At 44.4% G+C, this 22,312-nt stretch overlaps 1 protein-coding gene across 6 annotated transcripts in view; it reads right to left on the bottom strand.

The window, feature by feature from the left end:
- LOC105021153 (myomegalin) overlaps positions 1 to 22,312 on the bottom strand; it is a 51,958-nt gene that overhangs the window by 17,883 nt on the left and 11,763 nt on the right. For 2 of the 6 annotated variants that reach the window (XM_029118809.2, XM_029118811.2), the window contains exons 1-14: positions 9,425 to 11,843; positions 7,008 to 7,145; positions 6,766 to 6,885; positions 6,439 to 6,531; positions 6,101 to 6,325; positions 5,846 to 6,004; positions 5,086 to 5,187; positions 4,857 to 4,994; positions 3,648 to 3,827; positions 3,114 to 3,308; positions 2,784 to 2,966; positions 2,464 to 2,709; positions 2,245 to 2,351; positions 1,931 to 2,073 (exon numbers count right to left, since the gene is read on the bottom strand). In XM_029118809.2, the coding sequence (XP_028974642.2) occupies positions 1,931 to 2,073; positions 2,245 to 2,351; positions 2,464 to 2,709; positions 2,784 to 2,966; positions 3,114 to 3,308; positions 3,648 to 3,827; positions 4,857 to 4,994; positions 5,086 to 5,187; positions 5,846 to 6,004; positions 6,101 to 6,325; positions 6,439 to 6,531; positions 6,766 to 6,885; positions 7,008 to 7,145; positions 9,425 to 10,759 (3,364 nt within the window). In that variant the 5' untranslated portion in view covers positions 10,760 to 11,843. Of the gene's footprint in view, positions 1 to 1,930; positions 2,074 to 2,244; positions 2,352 to 2,463; positions 2,710 to 2,783; positions 2,967 to 3,113; positions 3,309 to 3,647; positions 3,828 to 4,856; positions 4,995 to 5,085; positions 5,188 to 5,845; positions 6,005 to 6,100; positions 6,326 to 6,438; positions 6,532 to 6,765; positions 6,886 to 7,007; positions 7,146 to 9,424; positions 11,845 to 17,277; positions 17,332 to 17,660; positions 17,818 to 19,296; positions 19,449 to 19,576; positions 19,701 to 22,312 lie in introns of those variants that run through there. The other 4 variants (XM_029118814.2, XM_029118812.2, XM_029118810.2 and 1 more) reach the window with 4 other exon arrangements.

Below are 22,312 nucleotides of genomic sequence, written 5' to 3'. Positions count from 1 at the left end.
AAACTCCTTAACTGAAAGGCTATTTATTCAGACTTTGGCTATTTTAAACAGAGCTTGTCCTACTCTATGACAGAGCAATTTGTCTGAAAGATTCTTCAGAAGCCTGTTTTAAAGTGCTTTAACATTTCAAATAACAAATCCAAATGAACTGCTACAGGGTTGCGTAGTGACATAAGGATATACAGTCAGGTTAAAAGGGCCATATGAACTAGTTGTTTTCCTAAGTGGACTTCTCTCCAGTTCTTACCAGAGTCTCTGGAGGTGATGCCGAGAAACACAGGAAGTACATATCCAGACCGTGCAGATATCAAGTGCAAAGCTCCACAGAATGCTATCTGTATACAGGTACCTTTAAATCATATATCCTCCTTGGAAATCATGTGTGAGGTAGGAGGACCGTTTCACACAACAAAGTTAGTACTTTAATACATTCTTATTTGCCAAGAGTAAGTGACGTCTCTGTGTTGAATTTGTCAATACACATGACAGCAAACCAGCCATGCAGACAGGAAATGCATGCTGTGATGTCATGCATGTGGAACACGCCATTGATTGAGGACAGAAAGAAGGTAGTGTAACTCGCTCCAACATGACAGGTCTCTTGCTTCCGTCAGTGAATGTTAGAAAGACATTCTTAGAACGTGTGTGAGTGTGCTAGCGTTTGTGTGTGGTGGTAATGGTTCCCGAGAGAATATGGAGACAGTGTGGATACAGAGGTGACTGCTCAAACAGCGATGAGAAAAACAAATGGTCGGGACTTTCTCTTTGTTTCAACTCAGGGAGAAACAGAACAGTCAAATATCGGGTCTTCGGGAAGAAGACAGGATTTGTTGCATTGGATGTAGGGGGAAAACCGGGAGAACGAACCCCCAGTTTAAAGAAAAATCAATTTCAAAACCTCTTTCAACAAAATAAACAACAAATACTTTATTTACTTTTCATATTGAAGTACAAAAAAAAACTTGGTTTCCACACCAAATTAGAAAATTCATTCACTTATCCTTAAAGCTAATAAATGACCAACCTAATCTTGAATGTTATCATGTTTTAATCACTTCTGTATGTTATTGTTACAAAATCAGTGAGTAAATGTAATAATTATTTCTGCTATCTAACAACTGGGCTGTATTGTATCTAAGAGCGTTACTAACGCAGCACAAAGTTCTAGTTTAGCAACCAAAAACAACGATAAGGGTATTGACTTCATTTACTTGGCTAAGCATACACTGTATTGACTACTTATCTAGTTGTCCATGCATGGTCTTTGAGACTATTGATAGGTGGGTTTACGTTCCTGCAGGATGGACATCTGTACTGGAATACTAACTACTTGGCAATCCTTTTAGGATGATCTATACCTATCTTGGGCCTACATACACAAAGATGGTATAAAACAATAAGATGGATGACTCGAGGACATTTCATTGTAAGGCAGGACCAAGACAGTCTACACACCACATCACCGTGACGATAAGGCTGGAAACGTTAACTGTGACAGTACAGTACAAATGGCATTACAGAACAGTCGCACTGCAAAGCAAAACGCAGGCATTTTGCAGAAACAATATACAAAACAGCAATCCAAAACACAGTCACAGAATATATTAATACCAATAAATAATAAAGATCTTGTTGCACATTGCCACTTGATACAGTAAAACCACAGTGGTGTTGGTTAGAACAGGCGTTGGTTATTGTGTTGTGTCACTTTCATCCAAAGAAACCCAAAGTTGCCCGTGGTTACTGATTTTAGGTCAGTTTTGAGGGGTTTCCCCTCTTAAGGTTAAGATTAGGATCTGAATTAACATAACCAAGATCGGATCCTACGGGCAACTTCTGCCGTGCTGAATCATTGGTGCAGTGCCTAGACAGAGAATCCTAAAGAGTTAGTTAGAGTGCCCCCTGCTGCCCGGTCCCAGCCTATCCCCACCTCCAAAGTCAGACTGCCTGTGAGCTGCCCTCTCCAGTGCCACAGCGGTCTTCCGGGTCCTGGCGAGTACCTCCTCGAGCTGCCCTCGGAGTGCCTGAACCGAGTCCAGTTCTGTGTGCAGGGCCTGGGTCTTGTCTGAGCTGCTGAGAGCAGGGGGGAAAAAAACAACACACAAACACAAACACACTCAAACACTGTACTGTTTTTTGCGTTTTCCACAGCACCTATATTTTTTAAGGTACTCAAAGATTTGTGTTTTCTTGGGAAATCCAATGTGTTAGGCCTCAGTGACGGCCTCTGTGTCCACCTCCTACCTTTCTCCTTTGGTTTGGATCTGGCTCAGACTTTGGTACAGCTTCTTCTCTGCCCTTAGGGCATTGTTCAGCCTCTGGTACTCACTAACCAACTGATCCATTACACTCTGACAGAGAGGAAGGGAAGATACAGATGGACATTAACACACACTACACTCAAACACCAGAAACTTAACCAGTATAAAGTTGACAATAGAACATTCTGACAGAGAGCGATACCTGGTGGTCGGTGTTGGAGGGCCGTTCCCTGACTGCTATTCCTGGGGCCAGGATTTTAAATCTATCCCCCTGCTTCTGTTCCTGCTCCAAGGCCTGAGCTAGAGACGAATGCAGGGCTGAAAGCTCTAATTGAGCCTCCCGCTCCTTCTTCTTGACCAGCTGCAACTCTTCCTGGATGTCCTGCACATCTATTGCCCCCTCTGGTGTGGAGGACTCCATGCTCTCCTCCTGGCCCTGGATTAAGCTCTGTAGGGAGGAGTGTAAGAGTTAGTGTGTGTGTGTGTGTGTGTGTGTGCGGCATCCAGTGTTCTAGAACACACCTGGATAAAAGCCTCCTTCTCCTTCAGCAGGCTCTGCAATCGCTCTGTCTCTCCAACCCTCATCTCCTCTCTCATCCTCCGCAGCTCAACCATCTCTCGTTCCTGTGACGACAGCTGCCTACGCAGTTCTTGCAGCTGGGCTGTCCGTTCACTGATCACCTGTGAGAACCTATCAGAGCAGTCCTGAAAGAGGGGTGGTGGAAGGTGGGGGAAGAATCTTACTTCACGTGCTCATGTTTAGTAGCTAGTTGGAATCCCAAGACTGCTGGATTCTTCCTGATGTGTACAGCTGACATACACTCGGCATCCTAGACCAGCGCTGTGTGATACCTGTATATACTGGTCCTTGGTCCTGATGGTGCCGAGCAAATCCTGGACCTGTGCCTGGTGTTCCTGGCTCTGGTGGCTGCGGTCTGACAGCAGTTCCTGAAACAGTTTCTCCTTCAGGGTGAGACGAGCCTTCAGCTCCTCCACCACCTCAGTGGGTCCTGCCTGGACCTTGGCCAGGAGGGCTGCAGTCAGGTCCTGACACACACACACACGAGAGTAATCAGCAAGTCTGGGACCAATCCTCCCTCCCCTTCCCGAAATGTAAAAGATACAAAACAACTCTAAATTTGGGTTTTGTTGAGGCACTTGGAATAATGCTGCTTATTATCTCATGCAAGCTGTTGTTTCATAACAGATCTTCAGTACTGTTCATCTTTCCACAGTCTGTCCACGAGACAGTTGCTGTTTTTTATACAACCAAATACAGACGTGTCTTGTTGATGGTTAAGGAGGTTACAGAACTGAAAGTCACTGATCACAAAGAGTGTTTGCGTGTGTTTATGTTTGTGTGCGTTAGTGCATGTGTGTGTCCACCTGTGTCTCCTGGCTGCGTGTCTTCAGAGCAGTCTGCAGCTGATCGATGAGTGTGTCTCTCTCTCTCAGAGTGCTCTTCTCTTTCTCCTCACTCTGTTGTTGGAGCCACTGCAGGTTTCTGTGGGCCTCAGCTGCCTGCTCCACATCCAGCTCCTTAGCGCGCACCAGCGCATCCAGGCTCTGTCACACATGGGAAAGACAGGGCATGATGTACTGTGAGCAAGTGTGTCTCTTATTGTTGTTCAAGGTATATGTATTTAGTGTGTCTCTTATTGTTGTTCAAGGTATATGTATTTAGTGTGTCTCTTATTGTTGTTCAAGGTATATGTATTTAGTGTGTCTCTTATTGTTTCTCAGGATATATGACTTTAATGTGTTCACTTAATGTTGTTCATGGTTTGTGTCTCATATTGTTGTGGTGTTATTGTTTCTCAATATGTTTCTAGTGTGTGTGGTGTTATTTCTCAATGTTTCTGGTGTGTGTGGTGTTATTGTTTCTCTTTATGTATCTAGTGTGTGAGGTGTTATTGTTTCTCTATAAGTCTTTAGTGTGTGTGGTGTTATTGTTTCTCAATATGTCTCTAGTGTGTGTGGTGTTATTGTTTCTCTTTATGTATCTAGTGTGTGAGGTGTTATTGTTTCTGTATATTTCTTTAGTGTGTGTGGTGTTATTGTTTCTCTATATTTCTTTAGTGTGTGTGGTGTTATTGTTTCTCTATATGTCTTTAGTGTGTGTAGTGTTATTGTTTCTGTATATTTCTCTAGTGTGTGTAGTGTTATTGTTTCTGTATATTTCTCTAGTGTGTGTGGTGTTATTGTTTCTCTATATGTCTTTAGTATGTGTGGTGTTATTGTTTCTCAGGGTGTTTGTCTTTAGTATGTGTGGTGTTATTGTTTCTGTATATTTCTCTAGTGTGTGTGGTGTTATTGTTTCCCTATATTTCTTTAGTATGTGTGGTGTTATTGTTTCTCAGGGTATTTGTCTTTAGTGTGTGTGGTGTTATTGTTTCTATATATTTCTTTAGTGTGTGTGGTGTTATTGTTTCTGTATATTTCTTTAGTGTGTGTGGTGTTATTGTTTCTGTATATTTCTTTAGTGTGTGTGGTGTTATTGTTTCTGTATATTTCTTTAGTGTGTGTGGTGTTATTGTTTCTGTATATTTCTTTGTGTGTGTGGTGTCATTGTTTCCCTATATGTCTCTAGTGTACCGTGATGGTTTCCTCGTTGCTGTACAGTATACAGCGCAGCCTCTCCAGGTCTCGTTCCTTCTCTCTAAGGGCCAGCTGGAGTCTCCTCACCTGCTCCTCCCTCTCCTCCAGGCAACGGAACTTCTCATCAATAGACCGCTGGACAGAGAACATACTGGGTGTCATTAAACGCCCTTCTGTCTGTCTTTGGGTGTATTCTGACCGCCCATGTTTGTGTGTGTGTTCTAACCTCCAGCGCTCTGTCCCTGTCTCGGATGCGTTCTCTCAGTTTGTCCAGAAGAGCGTCTCTGGGTTTCGAGCGGTCTGCTGATTCCAGCAGCTCAGAATACTCCTACACATAGAAGGTGACAGGGTAAATGTGAGTGTGTTGTGTGTATTTCTGTTGTGTGCATGGTATGTTGTTTGAGTGTGTATGTTTGTGAGCCGCAGCAAAGTATAAATAAAACACATTTGCTGACATCATTTGTGACATACACCCAAAAAAGGCATTTTCTGTCATGTCCAGGACACGTTTTTCCTCAGGTGATGGAAGAAAGGCATGTGACAGATGGGCTCAACTTGGATTCCAGGAAGAGGGCGGAGCATGCATTGCAACTCGGAACAAACAACAGACCAGTGGTATTCAAATCTGGCCCTCAAAGCCAATTCCATTTTGTCATTGTAACTTCTTATCAGGGATATATTTAGACTTGGAACTCCAGATGGGTGCAATTAATGATGAGGTAGAAATGAAAACCAGCATGCTCCGGGCCTCAGGGAGTAAGAGTTGAATGCCCCTTCAATAAACCCTGGACCTATTTTAAATTCTACCCTAAACACTTGCTCTTACCTCAATCTTAACACTTATCCATCATTTGTTACATACATTTCTTCCTTCCGGGCATATCTGAACATGTTCTGTACATGAAAAATAGGCCTTTCATGTGCAGAGTTTCTAATAAGCAATGTGTGTATTTTTCAGGAACCTGTCTTGGCTGCACGTGTCTCACCTGTAGCTGCCTCTCCTTGTCTTTTAGGGAGTGTTTGAGCTGCGTCATTTTCATTTCGTTCTCCTGAATCTTCATGTGTTTCTCTGCCTCGCCCTCCTTCAGCTGAGCCTCTTTAGCTTGCAGCTCTGAGCGAGACTGAGCCAGGGCCCTGCGCAGGTCCTTGAGTGGGATACACCACGGGTTATGAACACTGCCTGCAGCCTGTCCAGATTGAGATAAACTTGAACACACACACACAGACAAACACAAACTGACCTGGTTGTGTTTGTCGGTAACTTCCCTGTGAAGCAGAGCCTCCTTCAGATCAGCGTGGAGTCTCTCTTTAGCTCTGCTCAGATCCTCAGCCTGTCTCTGGCTCTGATTCTGGGCTCTCTGACTGGCCTCCAGCTCCAGCCCCAGGCTGAACAGAGAGCTCTTTAACCCAACCAACTCACCCTGCAGCTGGGCTAGAACCACAGCCTCACTGCCCCCCTCTGGAGCCTGAGGAACAAACCAACAAATCAACAAACAGGCAAACAGGTCTCCGTGTCCGTCCGTCCGTCCTCCCCCCCAGCCGTGGATGTAGGTATGCTGGTCTAATGTAGGGGTGTCACCTGGGTGGGTGTGATCTGGTTGCGGTGGGCCATCTCTCTCAGTTTACACAGCGTGGCGTTCTGCCCCTCGATCAGCTGGTACAGCTCCTGGGCCTGAGGAGGGCAGAGAACACGTCCCGTAAGGTAGTCATGGTTGGAGAAGCATGGTGCTTACAACGGCAGGATAGTGCTTCTATTTCTGGAAGCGTCTGAACGTGAAATGTAAGCACGCGCCTGTTAGAGGCTTTAGACTTCTGATGAATGGCATATATTATTACTGTAATTATCCTAGTCACTGCCAGGGTGTGGTTCTGGTGTGACAGCGTAATGTCGGTGATCACCACCCACCTCGTTGTCTTTGGTGCTGACAGAGTCGGACAAGCCCTGGATGGCGCGCTCCTGGTTCTGAGCTGCCTGGCGGATGGATCGGAGCTCACTCTCCATCTCACTGAGCTTCTCCTGCAACCTCTACGGGTGGAGAGAGAGACAAAGGGACCACGTAGTTGATGTGCGTTTGACAACGTGTGTGATGTAGGTGGGGTGTGTGTGTGTGTGTGTGTGTGTGTGTGAGACGTATACTAAGGCCGTACCATGTTGTTGGCCTCGCTCTCGTGGATCTTGGTCTGCAGTGACTGGACCTGGAGCTGGGCCTTTTGCAGCTCGTGGACACACCGACCCGCCGCACACTCATACTGATGCAGCTGGCTCTGCTGCTCCTCGATCAGCGTCTGGAATACACACGGAGACACGCGCGTTAACACGCTTCCCCGGCACTCCTTCTTCTCGCAAATGAAAACGAAGGAAGAGATCAAAACAACAGTTGAGGTATCTTCATCCGAGCCTGACAACCGTGAATACTTGACAACCTGGTCCCACCCAGACGTGAGAAACAGTGACGGTTCTTGGTTTTTGGAGAACTACCACTGCACAGACCGTGGACGTGCAGGGGAGCTGTGCTGTACATGGGGAACCAAAGATTATATTCACAAATCCGATGCATCCTGAGGACTTTCTCTTGAGATCTCTGAGAGTCCTTTGTTCGTGTCTTAAGTGCTTTCTCCTCCCTATCCTAACTTATATAACCCGTGTCACCATCTCCTACAACATGTACACAAGAGAACTCACTAAACTCACATGCTACATTTAAAGGTTCCCCAACAGACATGGAGCATAGGCTTCATGTATGAAATGGTGTGGGGATGGTCATCATAAAACAACCAAACCTCGGTATTCCCCATACATAAAGTGGAGGTCAACAGAGCTATACATCTTATTTACAGGTCCAAGCCAGAAACATACGGTTTAATCTAGAGTGGCACAGATAAATACAATGCATGCCACGGGAATATAATTTTGAATTATAAAGTCCATTCCAGTATTTCTACTTCTATGGTTCATGCTAAACTATATTACCATCTAGTAGCCAACCAGCTTTGAAACAAGGGCCTGGTTTGACATTAAATGAATGTAGCATCAGGCTTCTAGCCTACAGGGATTTTTGCTGCTCTAGAAATAGGCCAATGGTGGTGTCACTCCACATCTCTCCACACTCTAACCTAGTTTAGCTAGCTGGGCTGGCTTAAGCCTGAAGTCACATTCACATGATGGGATATTCCTACAAGAAACACACAGACACCAAACTAGTCTGTCTCACCATTACTCACTACAGAGTATTGAACCTAGTGGCGGTACCAGTGACATTGGCCATCAGTCCACTCCTTACTAGGGGAGACAAGGAATTAAACATATAGCATGAAGTGGTGAGACAGCTACAGGGACAGGAGACCAGGCAAGATTTGACAGTCACAGAAAAAAAGTAATAGAGATAAATGAGGCATAAGGCTTATGTATCAATGAACTCAATTAACTTGTATGTTATTCTATAGGCCTGAGACTCTTTTTGGCATTCCAGGGCTATGCACCACCAAACTGATTAGTTGCTGATCAAAAGCAGTGTGATTTAAAAAAACACATGCTTATCTTCAGCTTTTCTTATTTTGTTATAACTCCAGTTTTTTGTTTTGTGCAATGCTAGCCAACTATGTAAAGCAATTTTGGGACCTTGATAAGAGCTATATATTCCCAGGTCTTATTATTACCAGAGATTATGTGATCTAAACCATTTGATGGGAAAATGGGAATAGAAGGCTTATTTAATATGCTACAGAAATTAATTGGATGGATTATCTACTCAGAACTTGTCTTAAGATCTCTGTAGAAGATGTACTACCAACAAGCCTTTTCTTATCTCCAATTGTGCCGTACTTTGTGGAAGGTTACATACTTCCAGGCGTAAAGGGTTAAAGCTACAATGGAGATGACAGGATCTCATTAGGGAGGGTAATGTGGCTCGGTGGCGGTTCATCCATGACAGCTCCACCCACCAAGCGCGCACACACGCACACGCGCACACACACACACACACACACACACACACACACACACACACACACAAGTGTAGATGACTGGCCAGAGAATTCTGCATGAGAATTCCTCACTGCTTTTAACACACATACACACACACACATTAATATGGATGACTGGCCAGAGCGTTCTGCTTGAGAATCCCTCACAGCTTTTAACACACACACACACACACACACACACACACACACAGATTCCATGGTTTGCATCTTAGCACACTCACTTCTACAATGACCTTACAGACATGCACAAACACACATTCACGCGCAGAAACCCTCACACACAGAATGAAGTGCTCCCATGTGGACATCCTCTGCACCCTCTCTGGATGGGGGAAGACGAGCTTTAAGAGATGGACAGCTGGATTATCCTGCTAATTAGCCAGGAGCATGAAGGGATCAGGCATGTTCTCACGGTTGAAGACACTGCTCTGTTTGCTGAATTAACAGATACACAGTGAACTGGTTGGCCTTCACTGTGAATCTCCACATCTACAGAGGAGATTTTTTTTAAAATCAGTAACATTTGTAGGTAAAATATGTTATGTGAGAGACGATGGTTTCTGGTTTTAGAGCTCTTGTACCTCGTGGGGCTGTGGGGGAGGACACTCATGGTACAGGTCCTCCCACAGCTCCTCCAGCTCAGCCAGGTCCAGACCCCTGTCCAGCCTGTTCAGAGGGTCCTCCAGGTGGGCCATACGGCCATGGACCTCTGCCTCTCCGTTCTGACCTCCATACGGCACAACCAGGGTCGGTTCATGGAAGGCCAGTCTGGAGGCTCCGTTGCTGGGGCTCTGTCTGAGAAGCACTGGCAGCCTGCTCCCCTTTGGGCTCCGGATGGGCCGGTAGACACAGCTTTGGACCAGGCAGAGGGCCAAGGTGAGGTGGGAGGTCGATCTCAGTGGGGTGGCCATGTGGTGCTCCTCAGAGAGGGAGTCAGAGAAGTGCTCTTCCATGGGGTCCCTGGGGTACTCTAGTCCCTCATCCCCATCTTGGATAACAGACAGCTGGGTAGATTCTCCGGCTAAGTCCAGGGAGTCTATTGAGGGGCTGGAGCTGGCCCGGCCAGCCAGGGTACGGTCACTGTCTGAAGCCCGGGACTGAGGCTTGGACCCAGGGACCAGCGTGAGCGATGAAGGGCTTCCCTCTGGATCTTCCTCCCCTCCCTTCACTTTTTCTGCTCCAACCACGCTTCCTCCTCCAATCACGCTGGCCGAATACCTCGTCGACGGGCCACAGGAAATACTCCGCGCCAACTTCCTGGGTACCTTACACACAGCCTCGTAGTCCGAGTCCGCCACTCGCCACGCTGTGCACCCTCTGCACTTCCTGGGTGACGGCGTGACTGTCCCGCAACGCTGTGGTCGCAGGGCCTCAGAACCAGGCCCTGGGCAGTGCGGGGGGTGTCCATGATGAACCCCCGACTCTAAGCCTTCTTCAGCCCAGGACTCGTACAGCGAATACACCAAGTCCTCCTGGAGCAGGGCACAGTACCTGGCATGGGTCAGACCAGACATGTCCACCATGCCGTCCCCCTGCACCCCTCCCCCTGCATCCTCGGGCCCGGTAGTGGCCCCTCCGGCGCCGCCTTCCTCCTCCCCGTTGGTCTTCCGGTAGAGGCCGCTGACGAGGCCCCTGAGGCGGTGTTTCTCTTGGAGCAGCCTCTGAAGCCGCTCGATGGACAGAGCCTCCACGCGGGCGATCACCGTGTCGAACCGATACATGCGCTCCAGCGTGAAGGCGCACTTGGAGCAGGCAAACTCGCCGCGGCCGTCGCGGGTCAGCTCTTGACCGAGGGCGTGGGACAGGAGCACCTGCAGGTTGAGTTTGGAGGATGGGTGGAAGATCCATCGCCGTTGGTTACCGCAGAGCTCCCGTGCACAGATACGACACACCTCCTTCATTCTGATGTCCAGCATTCCACACACGCACACACACGCATGCACACGCACGCATGCACACACACGCACGCACGCACACTCACTCACTCACTCAGACAGAGGTTTAGCCTGTTTTGGTGGAAGATTGTCCTCAAGACTGGCTGAATGGCATTCTCACATCTCCAGAGGTCTCCTTCCACTGGGTTGCGTCACCTCTGATGTTCCCTGGGAGGGTTGATGCCCTGGTTGCTAAGTGTCATATCAATAATAAATAACATTTGGTGGATGGAGGTGAATGAGATGATGAAATGCTGTTATTAGCTTCCAGGATGACAGCTCATCCATCAAAAGTCTGTGTGTAAGATCATCCAAGATGTGAATATAGGCATTTAACAGCTTATTCGATTTCTCTCTCTTCCAAAGATGTGCTAAAAAATGCAACTATGCGGTTTCAGACAAAAAAATCCCAGAAAAATTCAACAAAAACAACACAATCATCAGAGAAACAAAAATATTGGTTCTAAACAGCAGCAAGCACACGAGATTCTCAAAAAATCCAATCTTTCAAGGTTCTTTTTTATTTTGTCCAGCGTTGTTTCTTACTTCAGGATTGGGTGAATTTTAATAGATATTGCTTATTTGAACAGCAGATGGCAGCCAGCAAGTCGTCCAGAATCCGTGATCATTCTGTTGCATTCAGTAAGGGAAATTCTGATGCAATGGGTTAAAGTCCGAAATAGATAAATGGAATCACGGTTAGGTGTCTGGCTTATCTTCAAAATACACACACAATCAGACTTTACCCTTCTCGCTCTGGTTGTTTCATTTCTGGCGTTTCCCAAGACAAGATAAACATGCGTAAGTTCCGCTGCATCACTGGTTGGCTGTCATGGGAGGCTCGCGCTGTCAGGTTGATCATCTCCGGAACCGTAGCTACATCTTCACCACGGACAGTTGTCACATAGAAACAGATAATTCGTTAACCGCAACCAGGTTCAAATCCTTTGACATTCCTGAATTATAATATCAACAGTATAGATAAGAGGCGCATCGCCACCTCCGCGGTAAATGTAGATCGGATCGAAAAAGCCGTAGCAACGTATAGCGCTGGCAAGACCAGCCAGCAGCCGCGGAGCGCACCATTTCATCTAACAGGGGTGGAATAATTTAATTGTCACTACCATTGCATTACAGTTGAGCTATATTAAATGATAATGTCAGGTTTACTATAATGCAAAGAAAAGTGAATTGAAATCTATATTTCTCTTAATATAATCAAAGACGTAGAATAAAACACATGACATCCCCCGGGGATGTCCAAGTTGTTTTGGCCCAGTCTACACTAAGCTTTGTATTCGCTTCATTGAGCAGGTGAAATACCTATTACGTGCGTTAGCTACATAGTGACGTTAACGACATTTTATAACGACATTTTATACGTGTTCTGCCTACATTTGCCCAAGAGGGAAGCTGTGTATTTACAAGAAATGAAAAATAAATAATAGCATATTTTTCTATGCTTTGGTCATATTACTGCCTGTGGGTAACATAAAAAAGAACCTGTGTTTCATTTTATTAGCCACATAACTTTATATAATCATCACGGTGGAATTGATTTAATGTTTAACAAAGCAAATAAATATTTGCTTCCTCAGATAATGTGTTTGGATAATAGCCCACACACATACACATACACACACACACACACACACACACACACACACACACAGACACGAGCACACGCGCACACTCACACACATACACACTCACACAGCCTGAGGGTTGACTTGAACTACTGTGTTGCAGTAAACAGGCAAAGCAGGTTTCATGACCTGTCCTTCCTTGTGTGACTGTTTTATGTGCAAGTCAGAGTTCTTAGGGCTTTCAAACAATGGCCATTAATGCACGAAAAGCATTGCATCGATTGTCCTACTGTCAAATAGTATCAGACAAAAGACTTCCGTCAAAGCCAAAGTAGATGGTTCTGATGCATGTCACATGGCCTGAATTTTAACCTGGATTCCAGGTAGTATTTTCCAGGAGTGTGAACATGGTGCTGAACCATCTAAAATGTGAAAGTTGGATGAAAAATATTTAAATAATATTTAAAATGGAGGTCATGTGACTTGCCAAAACAAAGCACAGCCCCTAGACATGACGGTATGAGCAGAGATATAGCAGTAGTTGGTGGATAACAGTCTCAGCTACATGACCCCATCTGAACAGATGGGCTGGTCATGCTTTTCATAGCTCTCTGGTCTGCTAAGTGCTACAATATAAATGGCTTCTCTACCCACTGCCAGGGGTCTTCTTAACTGACGACATGCATTGTATGACCATCAGCTTACAAGGTCAAGACACACAAACAAATATAGAGATATAGATAGGTATACATGTATGTATGTATACATTCACAATATTGTATTATAGATTATTACACAAGGCTATCTATCACAGACAGCCATCAGCCAGCATTCTGTAAAGCAAACTAGAACCATTCTGTAATGCAGAGGAACCTTTCTGTAATGCAAACTAGAACCATTATTTAATGCAGAGGAACTATTCTGTAAAGCAAAGAACTATTCTGTAAATCACTGAGACACAATAGCACAAGGGGGCCATAAAACCGATTCCAACGACTGTGAATGCTACAGGGACAGAACAAAGAGAGAGGCACTAGTGGTTTAGTTTTCACAGGAAGGGTGGATGGGTGATCGCTATTGTAGTCTGTGCTGTACAGGAAAGGGTGAGGGGTGATTTGTTGGAATATGTTTTGATGTTTAATTAATGATTTAATTATTGGCAACACAAGGAACACTGCTGCATATATAAACCCAGTTACTGAAAAGGTCAAACTAATGGCATCTGAACATATCTTGGCTACACCATTTGTGCACAGTTTTTCAGTTATGGTTTGGCTGTGTACTCAACTACATTACCCAGAATGCCTTAAAGTGAGTGGTTTTCACAGTAAACCATGACTGTGTATCCCAAAGGTTGTGCAGACAGTCATGCACTCACACTGTGATGCCACATATCAGCTTTGGTCCTCAAAATAACATGCTGCCTCAGAACAAAATGTAACATTTGTTAAGACAGTTATTATTAGGTCCTGGTCTCTCAGGAAAATGGACAATGTTATCCCTGTGAAACAACTTGGATACATAAAGCCAACAAACCTGCATTTAACTGTGTTCATTGTAGGTGTAGTTATATATATATATATATATATATATATATATATATATATATATATATAAAAGACACCTACTTATAAATGTATAAAAAAGATACATCTGCTTTCTTTCTAGCTGCCTTTCCCTTCAACACATCATAATACATGTCGTCCATTACATTTCCCTGTCTGAGACAGCCTGGCATTTATATTGATCTCATTGGCTGTGGTGTCTGGGGAACCAATTAGAAGCTGGTTGTCACACAACTTGATATCTATGTGTCAGAGTTAACACCAGATTGTCAGAATGACCTATTGTGAACCGTTCTGAAACATGAGACCAACACACTGTCTCACATACCCTTATGCCCACAGGCAGTTGGAAGTGCACGCACAACAAGCAACCTTTCTGTCTTGTATGCAGTTATGTACACACACAATTGAGCACTTATATATATGTACACATACATACTGTACAGTATGTGGAACACAATAAACAGGCAATAAACAGGCATAACTACAGGCCAGAAATTAATAATGTTTAGGATTTTATATCATTAATAATGCAAATAAATATGAAAATTCCCATTCCCCTCATTCATTCGTTTTCACATGCAAATACATACATTTGTATTTTAGTAATTTAGCAGATTATATTATCTAGAGCGACGTACAGAAGCCTGCTTCTCCTCAGTCTTCTTAAGAAACTGACATTGTTTGGGCCAAGTGCAATAATTATATTCTCAGCCTGAGCTAAAGCTGCTGGTGGCCCTTGGCAATAAGACAGCATCAGTGTTTGAAATCTGAGCTGACATTGGCTAGGACAAGCACATTTGCATCCCACAGCCAGGTTGATTTACAAGGTAAAATGCCTCCACCAGGACCTTGGGGCTTAGGCGGCTTCTACTGAGGAACTACTACCAGAGAAACAAAATTACGTTTCAAACAGCTGCCACATGAGAAGAGCTTGGGATTCACGGTGAAAAATAGACGGGGTCAATGGTCAGGGAATTGAGAAGCACTCTGTATTAATATTAATAAGAAAAAGACTCAGAGATGACGACTGTGGATTACCAAAACTTACCAGGGAGAACGATCAACAACACAGTTGGGATCTGACCGGAGAACAGTATGGAGACAACATTCTTTTAATTATAAGCTTGAGACAGAGTAGAGGTGTCAAACTAACAAGAGCCTATTAATAGTGTCACCTTGATCCTTTCAACTGGTGTCCAGTTAAGACCCAGACCAACAGGTGAGGAGACTTCCTTACTCATTAGTGAACTTAAGTAATGAAGTAGGAGCAAAAACCTTCAGACTCTCAGCCCTCTGTCACAAGTTTTTTACACTTTAGATAATATTGGATTTGTTTTAATCTTACACCATTTCAGTTTACAAACAGTCATATGCCTGTTATATTATTATTAGTGTAATGCCTATTACCCAGATTGCCCATTGAGAATGGAGAATGTCAGTGGCCTGTTCATAAATACATCTTCACATCATTTGTTTACCAGACTAAAATAGCCCAGGTCACCTCCCTTCAGGCTCACAGTTCCCAACACAATACACATGCATTACCATTCATGGAGACATCAACCCAGACTGACATAGGAACCCTTTATTATTCAGTCCTAGAAGCTGTTAGTAACATGTGTGTCTACTTTCCAGCAATATTTACATTTAACTTTCAAATAATTCAATGAACTGCCATGAAACCATAAGGTTTGATGGTCACGACATATACTATACATTTACTGTACATATACTATACATATACTATACATATACTGTAGCTCTTGTTTTCCATTTTCCCCTACCCACTTAGACCTAGTTGTAGCAAAATTCTTGAATTTTTTGCAGAAATGCTGTTACTGTCTCAAATTTTAATTGAAATAAAATCCACAAATTTATTATTTCTCCCCCCAGAAATGACTTGTTGATATAAAACTGTTGCACTGAGCCTTTAACTACCTCTGCCTGTCCAGTCAAGGGGTGTTATGTGTTTCCTCTCCAGTAGAGGGAATGCTCCCACCAACAGAGTAGGATCTGCTTAAAGCGGGTAGTGACCCTGAACAGAAGTCTAGACCTACACCTCAGAGTACACTCTTAACAGAAGTATAGACCTACACCTCAGAGTATACTCTTAACAGAAGTCTAGACCTACAGCTCAGAGTACACTCTTAACAGAAGTCTAGACCTACACCTCAGAGTACACTCTTAACAGAAGTCTAGACCTACACCTCAGAGTACACTCTTAACAGAAGTATAGACCTACACCTCAGAGTACACTCTTAACAGAAGTATAGACCTACACCTCAGAGTACACTCTTAACAGAAGTATAGACCTACACCTCAGAGTACACTCTTAACAGAAGTATAGACCTACACCTCAGAGTACACTCTTAACAGAAGTCTAGACCTACACCTCAGAGTACACTCTTAACAGAAGTATAGACCTACACCTCAGAGTACACTCTTAACAGAAGTATAGACCTACACCTCAGAGTACACTCTTAACAGAAGTATAGACCTACACCTCAGAGTACACTCTTAACAGAAGTATAGACCTACACCTCAAGAGTACACTCTTAACAGAAGTCTAGACCTTCACCTCAGAGTACACTCTTAACAGAAGTATAGACCTACACCTCAGAGTACACTCTTACCAGAATATAGACCTACACCCCAGAGTACACTCTTAACAGAAGTCTAGACCTACACCTCAGAGTGCACTATTAACAGAAGTAGAGACCTACACCTCAGAGTACACTCTTAACAGAAGTATAGACCTTCACCTCAAGAGTACACTCTTAACAGAAGTATAGACCTACACCTCAGAGTACACTCTTAACAGAAGTATAGACCTACACCTCAGAGTACACTCTTAACAGAATATAGACCTACACCTCAGAGTGCACTCTTAACAGAAGTATAGACCTACACCTCAGAGTACACTCTTAACAGAAGTATAGACCTACACCTCAGAGTACACTCTTAACAGAAGTCTAGACCTACACCTCAGAGTGCACTATTAACAGAAGTAGAGACCTACACCTCAGAGTACACTCTTAACAGAAGTATAGACCTACACCTCAGAGTACACTCTTAACAGAAGTATAGACCTACACCTCAGAGTGCACTATTAACAGAAGTAGAGACCTACACCTCAGAGTACACTCTTAACAGAAGTATAGACCTACACCTCAGAGTGCACTATTAACAGAAGTAGAGACCTACACCTCAGAGTACACTCTTAACAGAAGTATAGGTACAGACTCACAGAAGTGTAGATAATAACATCAGTGAAGGTCAATGCTCAAAGATGGTAGTGATTGTTGTGCAACATTGAGGTTCTGTGTTCACATCAGGATGCACTCACCTGCATCTCCTGCTCAATGCGCAGTCTCTCCCTGCCCAGCTCTTCATGATAAAACTATAACACAGAGAATCAGACTTAGATAATCGACTGTGTTGTGTGTGTGTGTGTGTACTTCCTGCTACTACCACAAGAACACAACTTAACACAACACTACCTTCCTGCTACAAACCACAAGTACACAACTTACAAACTAAACAGGAGTAGCTACATGGGACATGCAGTATCCTTTAGAGCATTACATGTCAACTGATAATAAAATATGTAATTCCTCAATCTAACTCAAGTCAAATTTGGTTAGCGGAAAGGATATTGCAAAAAGAATCAATAATGTTCATACTTTTTTGTTATTTATGTTTCTGCGTTTCCATAATGGGGATAGGTACCTCTGCATCCCGTTCTTTCTGCAGCAGGGAGGAAGAGAGGTCCTGAACCTGTCCCTCCAGCTCTCCCACCCTCCGTGTCAGGACACTCTTCTCTCCGCTCAGCTCAGTGATCAGAGCCTCTTTACAGCGCAAAGCACTGGTCAGCTCCTCGATCACCCTACACAGGGAGAAAGGGTTCAGTACCATGGACACAGGGAGAAAGGGTTCAGTACCATGGACACAGGGAGAGAGGGTTCAGTACCATGGACACAGGGAGAAAGGGTTCAGTACCATGGACACAGGGAGAGAGGGTTCAGTGCCATGGACACAGGGAGAAAGGGTTCAGTATCATAGACACAGGGAGAGAGGGTTCAGTATCATAGACACAGGGAGAAAGGGTTCAGTATCATGGACACAGGGAGAAAGGGTTCAGTACCATGGACACAGGGAGAGAGGGTTCAGTACCATGGACACAGGGAGAAAGGGTTCAGTATCATAGACACAGGGAGAGAGGGTTCAGTATCATAGACACAGGGAGAAAGGGTTCAGTATCATGGACACAGGGAGAAAGGGTTCAGTACCATGGACACAGGGAGAGAGGGTTCAGTACCATGGACACAGGGAGAAAGGGTTCAGTATCATAGACACAGGGAGAGAGGGTTCAGTATCATAGACACAGGGAGAAAGGGTTCAGTATCATGGACACAGGGAGAGAGGGTTTAGTACCATGGACACAGGGAGAGAGGGTTTAGTACCATGGACACTGGGAAAGAGGGATCAGTACCATGGACACAGGGAGAGAGGGTTTAGTACCATGGACACAGGGAGAGAGGGATCAGTACCATGGACACAGGGAGAGAGGGTTCAGTACCATGGACACAGGGAGAGAGGGATCAGTACCATGGACACAGGGAGAGAGGGTTCAGTACCATGGACACAGGGAGAGAGGGATCAGTACCATGGACACAGGGATCAGTACCATGGACACAGGGAGAGAGGGTTCAGTACCATGGACACAGGGAGAGAGGGATCAGTACCATGGACACAGGGATCAGTACCATGGACACAGGGAGAGAGGGATCAGTACCATGGACACAGGGAGAGAGGGTTCAGTACCATGGACACAGGGAGAGAGGGATCAGTACCATGGACACAGGGATCAGTACCATGGACACAGGGAGAGAGGGTTCAGTACCATGGACACAGGGAGAGAGGGATCAGTACCATGGACACAGGGATCAGTACCATGGACACAGGGAGAGAGGGTTCAGTTCCATGGACACAGGGAGAGAGGGATCAGTACCATGGACACAGGGATCAGTACCATGGACACAGGGAGAGAGGGTTCAGTACCATGGACACAGGGAGAGAGGGATCAGTACCATGGACACAAGGATCAGTACCATGGACACAGGGAGAGAGGGATCAGTACCATGGACACAGGGAGAGAGGGTTTAGTACCATGGACACAGGGAGAGAGGGATCAGTACCATGGACACAGGGATCAGTACCATGGACACAGGGAGAGAGGGTTCAGTACCATGGACACAGGGAGAGAGGGATCAGTATCATAGACACAGGGCGAGAGGGGCCAGTGGGATTGGGATAAGTGGGAATGTTTAAAAGTTAACATTTAGGTCAGCTTTTCTGTATTCACCTGTCTCTGTTGGGTTGTAATGGGGCGTTGTAAGACTGGGGCCGGGGTGTCTCCTCCTCTCGGCCGTCCTCCATATTCTCCAAGAGGGGCTGGGAGCTAGACCTTACCAGGGAGGCCATCCTTTCAGCCTCACCTCGAGCTAGCTGGGCCTCCTAGGGAAAACAAATGAAAAGGTCTGTAGTTCAGTCTATGTATCTAAACCAATTAAAACAATCAATTAGCTAATGTTCTCTAAAGAGAGAACAAAAGCATTATTCAAAGAGGTTAATTATGTGCGTACCTCCTGCAGGAGTTGTATCTTGGTTTGCAGCAACTCCTGCATGTGGTCAATCTCCTGCTGTCTCTCCTCACACCGTCTCTGCAGCTCTGCCTCATTGTGACTGGACAGGCTCTCTGCTGTTGACCTATCAGAAGAGAGGATAGCGAAAAAGGGAGCATTACTATTGGTCAAGAGGAAAAAACAGGGGGCTTTGTGATTGGTCAGCCTTTCTTCTGTTCTCCTCTCACAGAAAGAAAATAAGAAGAAACATGGTGAATATCAATAATTACCAACAGTCATTGACAGTGGGCTGACCCGTAAAGTCCTGGTTTATTTTAAATTTGAAACACAGTCAGGAGATGATGTCATATGAATCATACAAGCTATAGGATACCCTACGCTTACCAGCTGCGAATAGAGACCAGGCACACCCAGGGTAGGGTGTACACTTTTATTGAGTGCACTTAGTAAAAGCACCATGAAAACATCAGATGTGTGTGCATCTTCAAGCATCTGTTTTGCTGAGTCAACTCAACTGCGCCATGAAAGAATTCCTGCTCTGGATCCCAAAATGGCAGACGCCAACCTGTCTCCTTGCATACGTTCTATTTTTCCTCTCTTCTGGTTTTAGCTCAGACAGCCTGACTATGGCAGACAGCAGCTCACATAACTAGTATTATATTATTTAACTAGGATTATTTTGAACCGGCTGTGTAATGTTGTACATGTCACTATTTTAAAGACCTACATTTTATTACCCATGTACGTTCTCTATATCTCCAGTAGACAAACCAGTTTAAAAGCCAAATGTTTCATAACAGTTAAATGATTGCATAAAAACAACACAGTTGATTTTAACAACAGACAACAGAATAATATAAAAATTTGCTTTGTGAAGGCAATTACTGTAAATGAACATGCGAGTTGAAAAAGTGATTACATTTGGTAAAAAAGTGACTATAGGATTTAGTGTGTTCTCCTTAGTCAACAAAATGTACATTTTAAAACAAATTACTTTTTCCTGATCTGTTTTGTAACAAGATTGGAGAATATATAAAACATACTTGGGAATTGGAGGTTCATAGGGTCAGATAAGTAGACAGGTCCCATGCCAGTGGTAGCTTTATAGACTAAAATGATCATTTTAAAGTCAATTCTTTGAGGGACAGGAATAAGATGTGACATATAAAATACTGTTATGTACTTTAAATGTTTAACATATTTTATTTTGGTATATGATTTTCTTTTTTAAAACGGTAATAGATTAATACATTGCTAATTATGCCAGTTCAACAGAACGGCAGGCAAAACAAAATGTACGACCACACCAGCTGTTGAGCTGACAACTGATGTACACTGGTCATCAATCTCTCTCAGGGTTTAGCTACAGGCCAGGGTTGGGGGGGGGGGGGGGCATCAATCTCAGCTATCTGATGAATACACAGAATACCTCTATCAAATGGATTATCCTCCTTGGGGTATATTAAATGAACAGCCTAGTGGCAACGGGCAAGGGCTATAGGGTGGAGGGTCGGGGGCTGACGTGCCAGGTATTGCCTTCCATATCCCTGACTGTTCGCCAAGATATCAGCTTTGCCCTTTGGAGCTGCGGAGTGTGCAATCCCACTGGGATGGACACAAGGACTGCATGTGTACGTGTATGTGCATACATGTGTGGATACAGTGTTTCATGAATGTGTGTGTATCTGTGACTGTTCCTGTGTGTGTGTCTGTGTGCCCCTTCTTCTATGTGTATAATCCATATTTATGTGTACGGATGTCCCCACAAAGTAAAATACAATTCCTGGATTAGGGGTTAGGGTTATGCTAAAACGTACAACTGGGAATAGAATAGTGTTAGACTTGGGGTTCCTTTTAGGTTTAAGGGCAGGCATTTGGACTTGGTTAGGTTAAACCGTAACATTTAGGTTCCTGAGGGTAATGTTGTGGTTAGGTTAAGGTTAGGTTAGGGTTAGGTTAGGTTTAACCGTAACATTTAGGTTTCTGAGAGTAATGTTGGGTTAGATTAGGGTTGGGTAGGCTTAGGTTAGGGTTAGTTTAGGGTTGGGTACAGGGCTAGGGAATAACAACATGGATTTTTGGTTCGGATTAAGTCTCAGTTCCCCACAATGGTACAAAAACAAATGTGTGTGTGTGTCTTTGCATGGTCCTTGTGTGTGCGTGTGTGTTTGTGCCTGTTCTTGTGTGCGTGTCCGGTCCTCTCACTGTACCAGCTGTTGGTTGAAACAGGAGCTGTGGTGTTATCTCTGAACTTTAGTTGGTACCTCTGAGGTTCTCTGTGGTCCCTAATCTATTCCTCAGACTCTCGCTACTAGAGGTCTGTCATCCAGTTAGAAGACCATCTACATTGGACGACTGTAAAATACAGGCAAATTGTATTCCTGCATGAAAGTAAAATGTGGTCATATCAGCATATCTATAGGTAAATGTTAGTGCTTCAGCAGCTTACTAGTGAGCTCATACACGTTTTACTTTTGCGCAATATAATAAAACCGCTACATTAACTATCTATAGCATGATTATTTTTCTTCAGAAAACAAACAATGCAAATGCAATGCAAATGTTGGGTCGCAACTGAGACAACCTGTTTAGTCCCTCGTTACGATCAAACCCACAACTGCAAAATGGGCTTTTCAAGCACCGTGCTTTATAAACTGAGTAACAGACACAAAATGAACTGTTAACACATCCTATGTACCTTGCAAAGACATCAAAGAGATAGTTCAGGATTTTGTC

This window comes from Esox lucius, chromosome 3 (genome assembly GCF_011004845.1).
Source record: "Esox lucius isolate fEsoLuc1 chromosome 3, fEsoLuc1.pri, whole genome shotgun sequence".
NCBI lineage: Eukaryota > Metazoa > Chordata > Actinopteri > Esociformes > Esocidae > Esox > Esox lucius.
Note: the sequence above shows the minus strand (reverse complement) of the source record. Positions and strands in the feature narration are given on the sequence as shown.